The sequence below is a fragment of the Haemaphysalis longicornis genome, unplaced genomic scaffold (assembly GCF_048455015.1).
Source record: "Haemaphysalis longicornis isolate Haplotype H1 unplaced genomic scaffold, Haemaphysalis longicornis Haplotype H1 scaffold_9, whole genome shotgun sequence".
NCBI lineage: Eukaryota > Metazoa > Arthropoda > Arachnida > Ixodida > Ixodidae > Haemaphysalis > Haemaphysalis longicornis.
The window spans coordinates 27940815-27960053 of record NW_027526460.1 but is presented as its reverse complement, the minus strand read 5'-3'; the positions used below and the strand labels follow the sequence as shown (position 1 = coordinate 27960053).

The window sequence follows — 19239 nt, the reverse complement described above, 5'->3', positions numbered from 1 at the left end:
GGCAGGAATGGCTGGCAAGCGCGCTCATATGGACCCTCAGCCCCCAAGAGTATATTTTAAAGATCATCATCATGATCATGTTGTTTGTTAGGCAAATTTACGAGATTCAAAAGGCGCTACCTGAATAAATACCTGTGTTGGACAGCTTGGACACACTAAAGGCATTTTAACTCGATGCATTGCCAGGGCAGGGAGAGGGATTCTTTGTGAACAGGTTTCTTTGTGTGGATATACGCGAATGACATGCCCCATATATGTTCCTAGAATGCCTCAAAAAAGAGTCCGCGTGGCCTAATGGACAAGGCGTCTGACTACGGATCAGAAGATTGCAGGTTCGAGTCCTGTCGCGGACGCGGCTTTTTTAATTTATTAATACAGTCATGTTTTTTTTTTTCTAATGCCTACTGGGAAAAAAGCACGGCTTTTGTTCTTCAGTGACAATAGCCGATGCTATAACGAGTAAATAAACACATTTTATCAGAGGTGACCATACACAGTAGAAAACTCTTGGGACAAATCGCCTGCTGTCCATGTTGGCTTGGATTTTAGCCTACTGAAGCAACTTTCGCCCCGTCCGCGTGGCCTAATGAATAATTCGTCTGATTTCCGATCAGAAGATTCCAGGTTCGAGTCCTGTCGCGGACGTGGCTTTTCAAAAATTTAATAATATAGTCGTGTTTTTTTCTCAAATGCCTACTGGGCAAAAAATGCGGCTTTTGTCCCTCAAAGAGAATAGCCGCCACTTTATCGAGCAAAAACACATTTTAGCCGGGGCGACCAGACACAGCAGAAAGTTCTCCGGAGAAAATAACTGCTGTCCATGTTGGCTTGACTTTTAGCCTACTGCAGCAACATTCTTCCCGTCCGCTTGGCCTAAGGAGGGTTTTGTACCCCATTCACCAAACCAAAATCCCTTTGTTTTTTCCATATTCACCGCCACTCCAGACGCGTCACAAAATTGCCTGTTCAAATTACGGGCTTCTTGAACGCTTCTTTTATAAACACAAAAATAGGCAATGTCATCCGCGTAAGCAAGGATCTTAACCTCGCAGGATAATGAGGAAAAACTCCGAAACCTTTGAGTTTGCTGAATACTAAGACAGAGAGGTTCGAGTTATAAGGCAAAAAACAAGGGTGAAAGGGAGCAACCCTGTCTAACAGACGACTTAATCGAAACTGGCTTAGACAGAATGCGGTTGACGACCAGTTGTGTGGTGCACTGTTTGTAACACAGGTAAATGCCTTTTAACAATATATCACCTACGTTTACCGATGCCAATAGTGCGAATAGAAAATCATGAGAACCTCGATCAAATGCTTTTGAAAGGTAGATTCGGCAAAGAGCCACCTGCTCTGCCGAATCAGACACACACCCCAATATTGAACGAGCAACATATATATTTGTTTGAATGCTCCTGCATCGAATACCGCAAGTTTGGTGAGGTCCTACTAAACTAGTTATGACAAGTCGAAGACGCCTAGATAAAATGTCTGCCGAAATGTTTTAATCTACATTGCAGGGTGATATTTGCCGAGAGGCGTCTACAGATTCAAGCTTTTGTTCGTCTGGCGTTTTCGGAATTAAAACTGTGTGTCCTAAATGAAAGGTTGGCGGCAAAACGTCACGGTCGTATGATGCTGTGAATATGTCTAACAGAATGGGAGCAAGGATAGCAGATAACTTTTTCTGGCTTGGGATAAGGACGCACTTCAATACCTAGTTGTGGTTTTGCACCAAGTACGAAACACGGCACCGCATTGGTCATTGGCGCTCTGAAAAGTCAAGCGAGCCTCGCAGGTATGGATGGGGCGAGAACTTTGTGTTTGCACGCGCAGGTTTGTAACGTCTTCCTCGTCGCAAAGCTCGTTTGTGCACTGCAAGTAATCATTGTGCGCCTTCTATGTACAAGCTCTGCATAGAGATTTTGCGCCTTTCGTGCGGGGTCTGAATGGGAACCTATGCGTAGAGAGAATTTATTTCTTCCATTAGTGTCTGGGAATGCTTGGCTGACGCATTTGTTTGTACACCAGCTTGTGTCTCGTTTTTATTCGATAAATTGACGCATCACCCACTTCTGCTAAACGTTATTCAATAGCGAAAAAGTTTTCATTTACCTCTTTTGCCTGTTTCCACGGGTGAAGTTAGTACGAAGCCACCGTGGGGCATTTAAAAGAAGTGGTCCACACCTTTCAATTTCTTACTGCGAGGTTTTCCCTGCAATATCTGTTTACCCTTTCCAGGAAGGCTTTGACGAACACATTATTAGAGAGTCTGTTCCCAGTGCCGGTTTATCGCGTACCTTATGCTGGCCACCATAAGGACAATGTTTTGAAGCGTGTCACGCGTATGTGCCTTCCGTCAAATGAAAAAAAAAAACGTTTTTCTTTAAAAGCTGCATACATCAACACTCGTAGTGAAAACATGGTTGCGCGAAAAAGGAATGTCTATTTTTTGGTCTGACAATTGCCGCTTACGTGATCAACCTGAAAAGATTGATCATTGTTTTGTTCGTGCCGGGATGCGGTGTTTTACTGGGTTGTTTTGCAAATAACTGTTAAAAAGGACATGGACATACATGGCCCCTCATACAATTCTGTTCTTGCCTTTTCGAGATGCTACTGGAGTGCTTTATGATATATTTGTTGTAATGGGATTGTATAGCTTGTGGAAGTGCCGCATGACTGATAGGCACGCGGAACCACTCCGCCCAACGAAGTCGAATTTGCGGCAGCAGGCTGCCTCGGTGCGGTGCTTTTATGCGGCGCAAAGTGACCCACCAGATTGGCGGCAACTTTAGCTGCAGTAATGTGCATCTTTTCTTGGATAACTGGTAGCTCTTGTAGGCTGTACTAAGTGCAGTTTTCCGTGCAGTAAAGAAAAAAAAAACAGGCCCGCGTGGCCTAATGGAGAAGCCGTCTGACTTCAGATCAGATTATTGCATGTTCGAATCCTGTCGCGGACGTGGCTTTTTTTTATTTATTTAATACAGTCGTGTTTCTTTCTCGAATGACCACAGGGCACAAAACGCTGCTTTTGTCCCTCAATGACAATAGCCGCCACTATAACGAGTAAAAAAACATATTTTACCAGGGGGCGACCACACACAGAACACAACTGTCGGGAGGAGGCGCCTGCTGTCCATGTCGCCTTGAGTTTTAGCCTAGTGAAGCAACCTTCATCCATTCCATTTCCGGTCACCGCAGCGTGCGGACGCGGAATCATGAGCTCCGTCGGAGCGGCGTTTGCGGCCCAGTCTCGCCGCGGAAACAGGAATGCTGAAGATGCCCAGGATTACTCTGTTGTTCTGCCTCCCCTGCCAACCGGGTCTGTTGTTTTTAACACCATTTTTCTGCATGGAGACGTAAGGGCTCGACCGTACCGAGTTGAAGACTTTCGAGACGCGTTAGCGCAAGACGCTGTGCTCGCCGACATTGCTGCCCTCGGCACCTACCAGATGAATCATATCTGGGCAGTCACCTTTACGAGCGAAGAAGGGAAGAAGAAAGTGCTCGCGAAGAAAGAAATCACCGTCAAGGGCCACAGGTGCCTGGTAATTGACCCGTGCCAGCAAGACGTCCGCGTCAAGCTTCACTGGGTCCTGCACAATGTTCCCGACGATCAGATAAAGGAAGCGTTCGCGCCGTACGGAACTGTGGTTGAAGTGACGAAAGAAAAGTGGCGTGCGACAGGGTGTGCGAATTTCAGCACCATGACACGCATTGTTGTTCTCCGGCTGAAAGGGGGAGTTGCAAGGGACGGTTTGCCGCACCAGCTGCGTATCGGAACCGAGCTCGCTCTCGTCGCCGTGCCGGGAAGACCACCGCTGTGCCTACGGCACTGGTCGGCGACTTTGGCTAGTTTCGGTTTCCGAAATTGTGGCGATCCTAGCGGCACGGTGCTGCGGCGTGGCCCTTCCCTTTCCCTCAGTGTTTCTTTCTTTCCACACCGTCAACGCTTCCGCGCCTCCTCACGCATGCGCAACAGCTCACCGGCGCCAATATTTTTTTTTCTTTCTCTCGGCGCGCACGGCGGGCCAGTTCGGTACGTGCGTGAGCGAGCCGGCGTGCGAAGGGTTGCGCGGGTTGCCTAAACGCTTCCACGGGCGGAAAGTTTCGCTGCAATATAAAATACATTCGAATGTATTCTAAATATGGGGCAGCGGAGGAAGGAGTGTTACCACTCCTGCGCAGCTCTGTGGTGCAGCAACACAGCGCGGTACAGTTTGACCAAGTTTCTCGCCTTCTCCAAAGACGACAGGTAAGCAAATTAGCTTTGTACAAGTTATAGTGAATTCCTTAGAAGCCGACTGATTGCACTCTTCTCTTTTCAAAATAATTCGCGCATGTAACGTGAAGTTAATGAGACATGTCACTCGTCTTGGAGTGGAAACTAATGTGCAAATATATCCCAGCTGTGCAGGTACGCAAAGTTTTAGTAGAAGTAAACGCGTCTTTGGCACGCACACACTTGCTCGCAAGATCAATTTGTGGTGGCATTGCCGCTTTTTGATGATTGCCTTAGTAACTGCTGGAACGTCGATTCAGTATACTTATCAAGGTATTTTTTGTTGTTTCGTGCAGCAGGTATGAGTCTAGGTTTGGGCCCCAAGTCGAGGATGGTTTGAGACGTCATTGGACGTTTCCTCCGGTGACTCTCCTCAATCCATCCAATGTCATCACGACGCACCTGCTCACAAAGAAGGCAAGCTTCTTGCCTTTCGTGGCAAGAAGCGCGAAGGCAAGCTTCGCGCTTCTTGCCTTTCATGGCGTACATACTACCACATCGATTGATGGCGTGGAGGTGCTGCGCCCTTAGCATTTTTTCCTCCCCCGTCTTGCTCCAAAACGTATATTTGCGGCGAAACTACTGCCAAGCGTTGCTTCAGAGCTCCGAAAAATCTGACGTAACTCCGCGGTGTTCAATGCAAGTCGATTTTCACATGAAGCAGTGGAATGCCAAACCGAAATACATGCGTTGTCTGCAGCCGCCATTGCAAGCGTTTCGCTAATTAAAAAATAAATAAAACCAAGTAGCATTGCCGGCTTTGCTGTTCAATCTAAACTGCGCGCCCGCGCCTTGTCATCTTATCGCGAATGGGTTTGGTGTTCCATAGTTCTGAAGTTAGAATGGTCATGCCGTATCGGACAGGATGAGATAAGAGACGCTGCCCAGACGCGAGTTAGAGGGTAGCTTGTAACAACCTGGCCGATATCTGCGGCTTAAAATACAGGAAAGCTTCTTTTTTTTTTTTCTGGGTGTCTTCTCCCCCCCGCCTTTCCTCCCACCCCCCGTAAGTTGTTAATTCACGCGCCATTAAAAGAAAAGACGGGTGCGTTCGATTTGTGTTCTGTGTTCTACGACGTGCACATGGTTGGGCATTGTTTTTGTACTTAGATATAATCCAGCAATGAGTGTCTACAGTGCGGTCATTGTGTTGCAACAGTTTTTTATGGCTGCATTTTGTTGGTGTGAACATGATTTCTCGGAAGTGTATGCAGGTTAATGGGCGGGTCAACGCTTTCTTTCAGAGTTTGCGTTAACTCGCCCGAAAGGCAGGGCTTGAAGCATACGTGTGCGTGCTTTCTTTTAACATATAGATTCCCAATTATTGTGTCTCTGAACTGAAACGAATTTTTTTAATGTCTAAAGAACATTCCTGTCTCGAGGTGAGCCCAAGAAATAAGTATACATTGAGTGGAACTTTCAAGTTCTTTTCTTCTCCCGCCGCGGTGTGCGCGAAAAAAAAATCTGTGTAGGGACTAGAACTTTCGAAGTTCTTCTTTCGTAATCAAGTATTGTGTACCTAAATGTGTATTCATGGCTGTAACTTTTGCGCAACTTTAGACGGAGAACGATACAAAAAGGGACTCGAAGACCTGTACCTGTCACCGTGTAAAGTTGCGCAAAAGTTACAGCCATGAATTCAGAATACCAACTAGCCCGCCTAACCGTGTTATTGTAAAAGTGTATGTAGCACGTTTTTTCCCTATTGTACAATGTTGTATGCCTAAATTTGCATATGTCATATTTTTGCTTAGTCCAGTACTGTGTACATAAAATGTATGTGCAATATATTGGTGTAGTACATGTGTTTTCATGACTTCGAATCAAAGACGTCCTCATATGAATTTTGAATAAATGCATAGCAAAAATAATGTTTGTGTAACACTCCAATTATTATCGCCACAAAGACAACAATTTGATACCAGAAACCGTACTATTACCTACATGTTTTCTTCGTTCAGTTATTAAACACGTTACTGCACACATAACAAATGACGGGCGGCGGCCATTTCGAGTCATCGGAGCCGCTCGTCCAACTTTCGCGCGAGCCAGGCGCGAAAGTTGGACGAGCGTCGGTTTCAGGGGCCGGCGCGCGGCGGCACGGCCTGGCTGCCGCGGGATAAATGACGTCAGCAAACGCCCTTTCCCCCCTCGCCACTCGTTGCCATGGCGATTAATGCAACGTTTCTCAGAGGCCACGTACTACTAGGGGAGGATTTGGCGCTGCTGGCGCGAATTACGTGGGACCACGGTGGATGCGAGAGAGGCCGCCCCGTGCCTACGGTGTCAACAGACTGGGCACATTCGGAGGGAGTGTCGCGTTCCCAAGTGCAACGTCTGCCGGCGTTTCGGACATGATGGCGCCAATTGCGTGAAAACGTATGCGGCGGCCACCGGACCCGGAGCAACAGAAGAGCGTTGGAAGCACATAATGGACGAAGCGGAGGCGGAGGAGGTTGTCAAGGGCCTGGATGAGGAACATACACCGATTCCGGCGGACACGGACACACCAGCAGAAGAAGGGGACATTGACGAAGGGAGTGCTATTGAGGGGACGACGGGCACGAAAGAAACAGCGGCAGCTCAGGCGCCGGAGGTGCAGCCGCAAGATACCCCGCTGCCAAGTATTGACGACGGCTACCCAAGCGACGCCTCCATGGACGCCGAGGACGCCGCCACTCGTGGGAAGGATGGTGCATTCAATGAGCTCGCGGCCAAGCGGCCACGTGAGGACAGTGCTGCGGACGCTGACGCGAAGAACCTGGTGGGTAGTGCCTCGACTGGGCCCACAGCGAGGAAAAAGCGTCCTGAACCGAAGACGAACATTCAAGTCGGAGAGAGGAGGCCGCCAAAGCCCCCCTCGTGACGAGATTTATGTGTGCCCAAGAACGCGGGGCGAACGCCTCATGCCGCACTGACCTACGCTAGCGGACGCACACTCGCGCGTTTGTCATATGTCTGAGGTGAGCGGCATGCGATCTAGTTTTTCCAAATGATTGATTGATTGATTGATTGATTGTGGGGTTTAACGCGCCGACGCAACGCAGGCGATGAGGCGCGCCGTAGTGGAGGGCTCCGGATTAATTTTGACCACCTGGGGATCTTTATCGTGCGCCGAAATCTCGTACACACGGGCGTTTTTGCTTTTCGCCTCCATCAGAAAAGCGGCCGCCGCGGCCGGGAATCGAACCCGCGACCTTGTGCTCAGCTGCGCAACGCCTTAGCCACTGAGCCACCGCGGCGGGTGTTTTTCCAAATGGCTGTACGCTTAGAAGCTGCAATTAACGTTGCCACGGTTAATGTGCGAGGCCTGGCAGCGAGACGGAAGCAATGCCAGCTTGGTAGGCTGTTCGCGGACCGAGAACTGGATATAATTGCGGTGCAAGAAACTAAAGTGGAAAGCCAGGAAATGACAGACCGCATGTTGCAACCTTTTAGAGCAAATTTTAATGTGTGTGTCTCGCACGCCGTGGGAAAATCGGCTGGGTGTGCCCTTTTTATCAGGCGATCAATAGGGATTGTTGAACAGACCGTTGTAGCTGATTCGAGTGGCCGCTATGTGTATTGCGACTTTTCATTTTGCGATATTGAATGGAGAGTTATATGTATTTATGCACCGAACAGACAGGGTGAGCGGGAGACTTTTTTCCAAACTATTAGTAAGCACCTTGAGTGCGAAAGGGCTGTTATCTTGCTTGGGGATTTCAACTGTGTGTGCATGGCAGAGGACAGAGCAGCCCACGAGCGGGTTAGAGATAAAAGCGCCGAATGCTTAATGGACATAACTTCAAAATATTGTTTGGATGACGTAGCTCTCTGTACGACTAGAGATCCAATCTGGTTTACACATTTTCAAGGTGCCAGTCACGCGAGGCTGGATAGAGTGTACATATCAAGTGAACTTGTGCCACTGTGTGACAGTTATAAGGTCGAGGCCTTGTCCTACAGCGATCATTGCCTTGTGGCTTTCTGTCTGGGAAACAAACAGAAAGCCACGAAATGGAATTGGAAGTTGTGGAAATTAAATAGCCGGGTACTTAAAGATGAACCTTTTACAGCTAGGGTAAGTGAACTGTTTACTAATATGCACAGTGATACACAGACGAGCTGGGGAGTCAAGTGGGACCTTTTTAAAGAACAAGTTAAAATAGGTGCTGTCGAAAGAAGCACAATTATCAATAAACAGAAAAGAGAGAAGGAACAAGAACTTCGCCACCAGTTAAGGACTCTATTGTTAGAAGAAAGCGCAAACGCCGGCGAGTTTAAGCAAGAAATAAGAGACACAAAAAATAAACTAGAAGTCATCGATACTGAGCGTTATAGGGGAGCTATCGTGCGAGCACGAGCAGATAAGATGTGGTTCGGTGAAACGCCTACAAAGCGTGCGTTGTCTGATGAAAAACGTTACGCGCAGAAAAACGAAATCAGGGAAATACGGTACAAAAATAGTGTTACGGCCCAAAAAGAAACGATTGAGCGGGCGTTCGTCGAGTATTACACTGAGCTGTTAGACAGGCACATTCCAATGAACGATGGCTTTGCTGATGAATTTTTATCGCTTATGCCCAAATTAGAACCAGAGCTTTGTGAAATAATGGAAGCACCAATTAGTGTGTGGGAATTAGAAAATGCAATAGATGATCTGAACACCTGTAAGTCACCCGGGCCAGACGGGTTAAGCGCGGAATTTTACAAGGCTTTCAAAAGGGAAGTAGCTGTATCTTTATATGAAGTATTGTTAGAGGCTTACAAACTACATGTTCTCCCGCAGTCTTTTAAGGAGACACACATCATCTTGATACCGAAGTGTGAAGATGCAGTAAAACTGCTGTCCGTAAAGGCGTATAGGCCAATTAGTCTAGCCAACGTTGACTACAAAATTTACATGAAAGTCTTAGCTAGACGGTTGCAAAACGTAATTCAGTTTTTGGTAGGACCGCATCAAACTTGCGGTATTAAGCGTCGCACGATAAGTACCAATGTGCACGTCGCCAGAAGTGTGTTAGAGTGCTGTGATGCCTTCTCAGGTCGTGTGGCGATGGTGCAACTCGACCTTGAGAAAGCTTTTGACCGGGTGTCCCATGACATACTCTTCAGAATCTTAGAATACACGAATGTTGGGTCTGTTATGTTGAATGGTATAAAGATGGCGTATGCCGGATGCAAGGCGAGCATAATCGTTAACAAAAATTTAAGTGAAAGTATAAATGTTGGTTGTTCGGTCAGGCAAGGTTGTCCGTTATCGCCTCTTCTTTTTGCGCTGTATCTCGAGCCTTTCTGTTTAAAAATAATCAAGCATGAACGAATACGGGAGTTTGCATTGCAGAACACTGAAGTAAAACTGCTCGCATACGCAGATGATATAGCGGTTTTCTGTCGCGATCAAAAGAGCATAAGCGAAGCAGTTAAGGTGGTTAAGTCCTTTTGTGAAAAATCTGGGGCTGCAATTAACTGGGATAAATGTTCGGGATTGTGGCACGGGAACTGGTGCTCAACCCCCGCCGTTTTTGAATGTATACAATGGAACACGGCACCAACAAAATATCTAGGGGTGCCTCTGGATCATTATAGGGATAGCCGAGACTACTGGACTAACGAAACCGAAAAGTTGAGAGACAAAACCAGAAACTGGCAAGGGCGCAATTTTTCTATGTTTGCCCGTGCCACTATCTGCAACCTTTTTTTGTTAGCCAAAGTTTGGTACGTGCTGCAAGTGTTGTGTATGTCACGTGCTAATGTCCAAAAAATCCACAGAGTATTTGCGGTCTTTATTTGGTCTTCCAGCTGGGAAAGAACCAGTCGCTCTAACATTTTTCGCCCAGTCAAAAAGGGGGGTCTTGGTCTTTGTCATTTATTTTTACGACAAGTTGTCGCAAGGTTTTGTTTTGTGCGGGATCAAAAAGACGCCTTCTTGCGCACTGTAATTCAAGTGCGGTTGCAAAATGTGCTGCCTGACTTTGTTGTGTCTTCAAGTGATATTGTGTGCAGGGGGGTGAAAGGATATTTGCGTGAAGTGGCTCTGTCTGTTCAATTTTTGAAGGTACGATTTTCTTTCGACTACCTGTGTAGTGTTTCCAGGAAGCGCCTGTACAAAGATTTAGTTGATGTTTGTTTACCTGTGCCACTGTATAGGTCGTTATACGGTGAGGGCACAGGGCTTGATGTTTTAAGGAGGGTTAAAAGTATGCCTGTGAAGCCTGCAATGAAGTCCTTTTTCTTTAAACTACACAGTGAAACCCTTCCCGTAGATACTTGGTTAGCAGAAAGAGGTATTTTTGTGCCGTGGACAACCGACTGCCGACTGTGCAAAAAGCCGGAAACTATTAATCACGTCTTCATCGACTGTTGGGACCCAGTGTTCCACTGGGACGTCCTCCAACGTACGTTAAAGAAAGACTTGCCCATAACGCCGCGTGGAATTCAGTTCTTACCTGTAAAAAATGAGCGCGGTGTGCCGTACGATTTGATCATGCTCCTCAGCCTTCATAGTATATGGAAGACGAGAATGGCGGTGAGGAATGCGGATATAAATGCCCGGCCTGTCAGGGAAAATTTCATTGAAAGCGTACAGTATATACGGGAAGTGTTTCGTGCTGAGGATGATCCCCCTGAGTGGTTGCCTGTGCTTGACGATTTAGTGTGTCTTAGAAAGTTTTAAAGCCAAGTAGTCAGCCAAGTAGGGTTGACAGATCATTACATGACATGATGTGTGATGTGCTGTACAAATGTCAAAGCAGGCAATAATAATAAAAAAAAAAAAAAAAGTCCGCGTGGCCTAGTGGACAAGGCGTCTGACTTTGGATCAGAAGATTGCGGGTTCGAATCCTGTCGCGAACGTGGCTTTTTTATTTAATGCAGTCATGTTTCTTTCTAAAATGCCCACTGGGCACAAAACGTTGCTTTTGTCCCTCAATGATAATAGCCACCGCTATAACGGGTAAGAAAACACATTTTAGCATGGGGCGACCACACGCAGAACACGACTGTCGGAAGAAGGCGCGTGCTGTCCATATGACCTTGTGGTTTAGCCTACTGCAGCAACTTCCGTCCCGTCCGCGTGGCCTGGGATTCTACTTCCGGTCACACTCGCGTATGGACGCGGAATCATGAGCACCATCGCAGCGTGCCAAGTGTGGCCGTGGTAACAGGTCTGCTGCCCGTGATATTGATACCCATGACTACCAAGTTATTCTGTCTGACCTACCAATAATTTTCCTTCTTAATAAATCAAAATTTTCCGGACGCCCAGGCACTGTCGAAGCAGCGCGTGAGACACATGGAGTAGAGGAGAAGACAGAAGATTCCTTGCGTGAATAAAGTGCCGTGAAGCGAGATAGAGAAAGAGCGAGAGAAAACATTATTTGACAAGCGACCTGCAGGTAACTACCTACGGAGATAGACGATCGGAATCTGACGCCTGCTCTTGGGTTCGTTGCATCTTAGGAAGAGCAAATTAATAAATGCATGTTTTACGTTCGCACTTCGCTTGAGGATGGAAAGAAGTAAAGGGAAAACTTTCAACATGGGTGGCTAATCGTTTGCTTGGGAGCCCTTCCGATGATACTAAGGCCCACTTCCCCAAGAAAACGTTGATACGGGGAATACCCTTTCATATTAAAAAGACATTCACTGCTCACGACTGGTGGAAACTATTCATTCAATTTGCTTTTTCTTCAGCTGTTGCGGAGCCTATTACCACAGTGCACACTTCTACGCCACTAAAATCTTTCACTGAAAAAACACTGAATTGTTCTGATAGGAAGAAGTGTTCTTTCTATTCAGGTGCAGGTTAAACTTCTGATTTCTCCGCTTTTAACCATACCCGAGAAAAAGGCCTCGGTGCCTACATTCTGTGCTTATTGGGACTTCGAAAACACGGCACCCCACTCATAAGTCACCGCTGCGTTGAGACGTCTGCGGCTGCACGGAAGCTGGAGCATACATGTACCCTTCTCACACAAGCGCCCAGGAAAATACAGTGTAGCAACGAGATTCACGCACAGTGCAATAAACAACAAAATATTTGCTCAGCTAGCACTTGTGGTGCAAGGCTAGAGATACAAGAGAACTGGTGGCCCCCCTCCCTTCGTCGGAAGCCCGGCTGTTGCACCTGACAACTACTTGCCGCTGTAAGTTCTCCATGATTGGCAGGCCAGGATCGTTTTGTCTGCAGCCTTTCCCATCTCTCCCAAAGTGAATGGAGTTAGCCCGAGCTAAAACCCTCGGCAACCGGTTTCGCGAACTTGGCGTCTGTAGCGCGAACTCTGCGTCTGTGCGCCCCACTTCAGGCGCGAACGCACGTGAACTGGCGAGAAGAACAGCACGCGAGAGATCACGCCACAAATGCTGGGTCAAGGGTTCTTGAAGGTCGAGCTGTACGCCGCCGGGAACTCCGTACGAGGTGCAAGCTTATGTGCGCTCTGTATTTTTTCTTCGTATTTTTTTAGAGCTCCTCACGTGCCGCAAGCCTGGCCGACGCCGGAGGCTCCTAACGAGGAGCACGCTCACGTGCGCTCGGTCATGTTCTTAGATTTTTTTTCTGGTAATGCTATACGGAGGAAACAATTTCGGTTTCACGCTCTGCTCGTTCAGAACAGCACGGCAGGCAGACCGCCAAGCATTTCCATTCGCAACGGATGAAGGCGCACTGGTCCTCCTTTTTCATCGTCCAACCATACTTCGTTTCCCCATTTTACCCAGCTCCGCAATGAAGCGGTTCGCAATTTTGCGCCGCGTCTGTTTTCTTTCACCCGTTTGCAGATTTGCGGTATTTTATTTTTTTCTTGTTCTGCCCTTGCTTTCTGTTCCGCTCTACTAGACTATGTTTGCATTCTTTGTTTAGCTTCGTCTCTTTGGCTTCTTTTTATGTAATGACGCCTTCTTTTTGCCTTGGCTTTTGCACAAACCCCATGGGCTATGTACAGTTTGATACGGTCATTTAAACTGGGTTTCGTTTTTCTTCTCTGAAGATTCTTCTGTGCTTTTCTCCCCTTGCGTTTGGCGGGTCTTGTCACGCAAATTTAGCTCCCCATCAATGACTTATGTTTCTTGCGCGAATATTACGCCAAAGCATTAGGTATGATACTGTACGTGAGGGAGAGATCCCATTCCCGCCTTAAGGAGGGGGGTTGCGTCTTTTATGTAGGAAAGAAACGAACACAGCCGTGTGTACGAAAAGTGCCGAGGTGCTACCCTGTTCGTCGGGCGTAGTTTTGAGGCCTAAAAGCTCAATTTGTAGCCTTCCATTCCCGTTCCCCTTCTTTCCGGGCTCGCGTATTTCAAATGCTTTCGTCGCTACGCCGCAATTTTACGTGCTTGTGGTTCTGGTTGTTCTCATTCGCTTCTTTGGTGATTTTAGGTATTTTCCTACGGTCTCCCTGTCTTTGTTTTGCATTTTTTGCTCTCCTATTCGCTTTCTTTTATTTGCGGCCTGGTGCCCTTCCTCTCTATGAGTTCCTTTTCTACCTCACCTCTTGTCTCCTCTGCCTGTCATCTCGTTTCCATCCTCGTGTTCTTCCGCTTGGGAGGTAACTTTTAACAGCACGCTAATCGCCATCTGTCCCACCCAGCTACCCCGCTACACGCCCCTCCAACTTCCTGCTTTTTCTGCTCTTGGTGTTGTTTTTGTGCTGAATACGCACTAGCTTATAAAAGCTTGCGTGTGTGGTACGCCCCTGTGGTATAGCAGCGATGTTACACATGCTTGCCCTTTACTGCTTATCTTACTTGTGTTTTATCGTTTTTAAAACAACTGCGCCAAAAAATTGAGAAAAAAAAAACAAGAAAAGACAAAACATCGGTTTCGTACTTCCACAGTGTTTGCCACTAACTGTTTGCCAAATCTGATTTTAACTCACGGGGGTCCAAAAATTGAAAATATAACCATGCCAATAAATCAAGGCTATGTGTCGGAACGCAGAGAAAGTTCCTGTCATCCAGCATTCTTACATATCAGCGTCAACAAATCCTGCTTCCCAGTCATGCATTTTAATACAAAATCAAAAACTCGGTGTGCATACGTGAATGTTTTTGCGTGTGCGTGTCGCTCATGTGCGTGCGTGTTTGTGTGCGTGTGCGTGTGTGCGTGTGGGTCCCTCCGAGCATGTGAGCGCAAGTTGAATAAGTTCGCGTTTGTTACTTATGTTTGGGTTGCGTGCTTTCTTTGCTTCCAGCCTAGTCAGGTCACTTCGCTGACATCATTCAGGTAGGATTGCTGAAGTTGGCTTAGCTACATAAAGAGTCTTTAGGGGGCAGAGTACCCTTTACAGGCAAATACGCTGCCACAGTTCACGTGTAAATTCTACAGTGAGCCTAGATAACAGGAAACTTTTAAGACGATAAAAACAACTTGGCCCATATAAATAATACACGTGTACCATTGGCACCAGCGTGCGTTGCTTATAAACACACAAACAATGGTTTCCCAGACAATTTTTATAGCGAATTCCACAGCGAAGCGGTTTCTGTTTCATCGGATTGCAGACATTCACGAAACACATGACTGCAGAGGTGTGCACAAAAGTGCTGCGTCTTTCCAGCCGACCGGGTCTGCGTAATTGGCAGAGAAAGGGGTGGCTTATTAACGCCAAGCCCCGACGACACGCCATCGCGACCTTGTACAGTGGGTCGCGTGGAACCTCCCAACGAAACTGATATGAACCGGCATTACGTGTTTTGTTCTTGCTACCCGACGTGGCGTCGCAGAAAAACAGCAGTCAAGATCACCAAGACGGCCCACAGGTTTCCCAAATGAAAATCGTTTTTACTTGTTTTCATATACGTAATGAAGTTTCGTTATTGTTTTTGGTGTAAAACAAAATAGGGGACGAAATGCGACATTCGGGCAAAGTTTGGGCGCAAATGAGGGAGTGGTTCCCCCAGGCAAAATTTTAAAGTGAAGCTATATTGTCCTCGTTGATGCCGTTTTACGCTAATAGGCCCTGCAGGATAGTCGACCTTCTCTGACGATGATTATGAATAATAGCGGGTGAAGTGAAAGAAAAAAAAACGCTTCCCGTGACAGGAATCGAAACTGGGTCCCTCGCGTTATGAAGCTGGCGTCTATTCGATTGCTCCATTTCGGCATGGTCGAACCGAACGCCAAGCAGGAGGTACCGATTCGCGCCGAACACCCGAGATCCGAGCGTCAGGCCTACGGAGTGTACACCCGAGAGTTCCTGTGTATATGATAGAAAAGTGGTGAGTCCCTCCAGAGTAGCACATACTCGCAGTGTGTGATTGCCCAACCAACGAATCCTTCACGAGAAAGCTTCGCGTTCAACCTTCGTCGTCGTTTGACGGAAGCGTGCATGGGTTTTCAAAGACGCTGATTTGTGCATGTGACAAACTTTATTTTCTTAACTTTTCCGATGCAGACAAGGCACAGACCCTTTTATTTTTGTTCCGGAATAGTAAAGGCATCGAACGGGTCGAAGGCAAAATAACACTAGGGGTTTTGTTAATGCAAAAGTAAGAGGATATACCGTGCATGGAAGTGAAAGAAGTAATATAAGGTCGATAATGGTAAGCGGTCGAGACAGCGCGCAATCTTACCATGGCAAGTTTCCAAAACGTGCGTCAGATCGGCTGAGGTTACCTACGGGGGAGCGACGGAACACTGTACATGAATTATGCATGGAAACGAACCCCAAGCCAGCATCGATTGGAGCGAGCGTGCCGACATTATGGCTAGCAGCAACACCTCCTAGATGAGGGGGCTGCAGCAGCGTGTCTTGACGCATGTAGTGGTAACACTGCTGATTTTAGTATTCAAGGTAACCAAATTGTAGGCAAACAAGGGCGGTAAGCACGCGTTTAATCATTCGCCTAGTCAGGCTAGGCTGGCAGAAAATAAATACATGGCCTTGTTATGAACTCATTGTCGCTGTTAGTCAAGCCATCTGTGAGACCGCGGGTTGGGGGGTGGGGGAGGGAAGAACGACGGGTAGGCAGAATGGCTTGGCATCTTCCCTTCCTAATGATTTCCTCTGGAATTTTTCTAATCTCTTATGAATAGTTGATGACTGCAGATGGAAGATTGATGAGGGTTTCAAGGCGAACGTTTCTTATGTAAGTGGCGTGCGCAGCATTAGGCTGTTCCTTCCTGTGTCTAGCTTTTATAGCCAGCAGGCTTCCTCGAAAAAGTGGTCCCGTCATCCAATGATGATGATGATGATTGCTAGTGGTATCCCCTTTGCAGCGGGGTGATGACGTGTCATCTTACCAAAAAAAAAAACAATAATAGACTTATGTTTTATACTCTTCGTTTAATACTAGCGATGCTCTTACGGTAGGAACAAAATACTTAATTTCTCTGTTACAGGTGGTAGCTGTTCTAGGTAATATGTTACTCTCTTTTTAGATGCGACGCATCTCTTGCTCTCGGGCCTGTCCCTCCTGCGTCGTCGTCGCGGCGTTCGTCCGCATCCCTCTTCCGTTCTTCTCTCCCACAGCTGTGTGCAACACTCTCACTCCGGCTCACAGCATACCACAGCTGGCGCGCTTGTTTGGCGCGCGCTTCGCTGCGTTAACAACTCCTCCGGTGCGCGCAAGTGGGCGCATGCGCGACTCTCCTCCGTTGTCTCCTCTCCTTCAATCGCTGTGAATATAAAGCGGGTATCGCGCCGTGACGGTTCAGTCAAGCGCTCGCTCTCGCACTGACGTGACCTTGCTTTGACTACTTCGTGCTTGACTACTTCGTGCTTGACTTGATTCTTCCGATGTAGACGTGATGAAAGCGACGGTCCCTTCAGTGAGTGGTGTGACACAACAATTATACCCATCGTCCCGCGTATAGAAACACCCGCATGTGATGGAAATGCATCCTACGCGTTCACAACACGTTTCACGCGATTTAGAGAATCAACCCAACGCAAACACCAATTGAACCCCCCGATGCGTCGCATCACACCAGGGTTCCCTCGCGGGAAGATGGGCGTAATTCTTTTGGTCCACCAGAGTTCTAATCTTTTCGTCGCCTCGACAGCCTTGAAAATAACTCACTTTGTGCTACCCTTAAATCCTAAGGCTTCTGGAAACCAAATACCTCATGTAGATTTGGATGGATGTGCTCGTAATACAGAAACTATGTGCCGCATAGTTTCTGTTTCTTTTCCGCGGACCACGCATGCCCCATCATTTTGTGTATACTTCCCCACAAAGCTCTTTGTTCGCGAGCAACCTGCCGTAGCCTCAAAAAGCAAAGCGCTGCCCTTGGAATTGTCGTTGAAATTTCCCTTTCTGATGTCCGATTTCTCAGCAAGTATGGACGAGTAGCGACACGCAGCGGCAGCCAGGAAAGACGTTGCACACGCCAGAGGTTTGAACCACTTCCGGTGCAAATTGTACGGTGTAGCCAGTAACGGCGCACTTGCCTTCACGTTTTCGCTATTTTACCTCATTTAAAAAAAGCTACGGGTAAAGTGGTATATTTGTGTTTTTGGTGAGCCTATCTGTCTATCTAGATGACCTTGTATTTTAACTTCAGTGTCCCTTTAAGTGGCCCCGACTCGTTAGCTGAAGATTAATATTCGGCCACGCAATTATCGCCATATGAGTCATCACATGTAGTTAAAACCGTATGCACCTTTCAATGTCCTCGGTTGCTTTCCTGGTTCACAGCTTTATCATTCCCAGCTGTTCCAACTCATCTATAAACGTTTTGTGCTCCCCGCTTTTGTACGCCGGGTACAACTGTCAGGAGGACACAGAGAGAGTAGGAGAGTGAAACATACAAGACATTAGTGACGCTTGAATCAGCTATACACGCTAAGGGTGATGGTTCAAGCAGTCTTCTTTGCAGACCATTTTATTTTCCAAAACTTAATGCTTCCAGATATTGAACTCGTGAGAAATATTTGTATAAAAAATTTATGCAGCTGAAACGCAAACTCTATTGTGATGCGGCGACGAAAAGCTTTTTCAAGCCTTCCTAAAGGCGTCTAGGCGGCCTGATGGTTTGTAACTGCCCTGTAGTGGATCTGAGTCCTCTTTTGTTGCATCAAATAATTCTCAATGAAAGCGCCTGAAAACATTAAACGCCGCGGCTCATTAGATAAAGGCTAAATTTTTATTTGCGCTTTCTCTGACGCAGTTCACCTTTTTGAAGGAAGGGACAGATCTTAGTATATATTCATTACAGGACTTCCTTCTTTTACTCGCGATTTTGTATGTTTTACGGGTTAGAAAAGGAGTTATTCGTTTGAAAAATTTCATTGAGATTCTTTGTAAAAATACACATTATTTGTCGTGGTGGTGGTGTTGACAATTTCGACGGACATTTTCCACATGAGTAAGGGTTGGAACACGCTACGTGAACACTACCGGTGAACATGGTGCGGACCTCACAGTGACTCTTGAACCCCCTCTCTCCTATATAGGTGGTATTCATTGAAAAGTTCAGCTGTCAATGGCTTCGCTTGGCAACACTGGTAACGGCCACAGACATGGCCCATGCGCCACAGACATGGCGCGCCTTGTGCCACTGCGCCCGCACACCGAAAAAAAAAACACCGGCGTGCTTCATCTGCTCCGTTTCAACCCAATTCTTAACGGTGGTATCAACAGAGATATTATTAATCGAACTCACATTGAACTCTAGGCATTACTTCGCGTTCGGTCGGGTAGAATTTGGAACGGGCAACACCCATCATGTGCTTAGCCCGGAGAAGTACCGTCATCCGCGGGGCCGAAGTGACCAGTGACGGCGCACTCACATAATTGCCTGCTTGCGTGCCTCGTCAGTAAATACAAGCTACAACTCGGCTTTAAAGCTTCAATTTAAAGGGAACAGTACATGCGTATCTCATGCATTGTGCTCAGTAGGTTACATAACGACCACGGTCTTAGTTGAAAACCTACACATCTTACCAATACGCCGCTGTGTGGACATGCAAGAACCTAATTCCTTGCATTTCAAACCGATACACGAGGAAACGCAGAACAGTCCCAAAGAA

General features: G+C 47.1%; 2 protein-coding genes and 2 non-coding genes across 4 annotated transcripts; all 4 read left to right on the top strand.

The window, feature by feature from the left end:
• The first annotated feature begins 280 nt into the window (after nucleotides 1-280).
• Trnar-acg (transfer RNA arginine (anticodon ACG)) lies at nucleotides 281-353 on the top strand. The gene has a single exon. It is a non-coding gene; the product is annotated as a tRNA-Arg (tRNA).
• A 2851-nt stretch (nucleotides 354-3204) lies between these two features.
• Nucleotides 3205-7151, top strand: LOC144153121 (uncharacterized). The gene is made up of 2 exons (XM_077684778.1): nucleotides 3205-3854; nucleotides 6579-7151. Exons 1-2 carry the CDS (start codon nucleotides 3222-3224, stop codon nucleotides 7149-7151), a joined length of 1206 nt encoding a protein of 401 aa, XP_077540904.1. The 5' UTR covers nucleotides 3205-3221.
• An 88-nt stretch (nucleotides 7152-7239) lies between these two features.
• Nucleotides 7240-11018, top strand: LOC144153120 (uncharacterized). Its single transcript, XM_077684777.1, has 2 exons — nucleotides 7240-7248; nucleotides 9612-11018. Exons 1-2 carry the CDS (start codon nucleotides 7240-7242, stop codon nucleotides 10941-10943), a joined length of 1341 nt encoding a protein of 446 aa, XP_077540903.1. The 3' UTR covers nucleotides 10944-11018.
• A 31-nt stretch (nucleotides 11019-11049) lies between these two features.
• On the top strand, nucleotides 11050-11122 carry Trnaq-uug (transfer RNA glutamine (anticodon UUG)). Its single transcript has one exon. It is a non-coding gene; the product is annotated as a tRNA-Gln (tRNA).
• Nucleotides 11123-19239: the final 8117 nt, after the last annotated feature.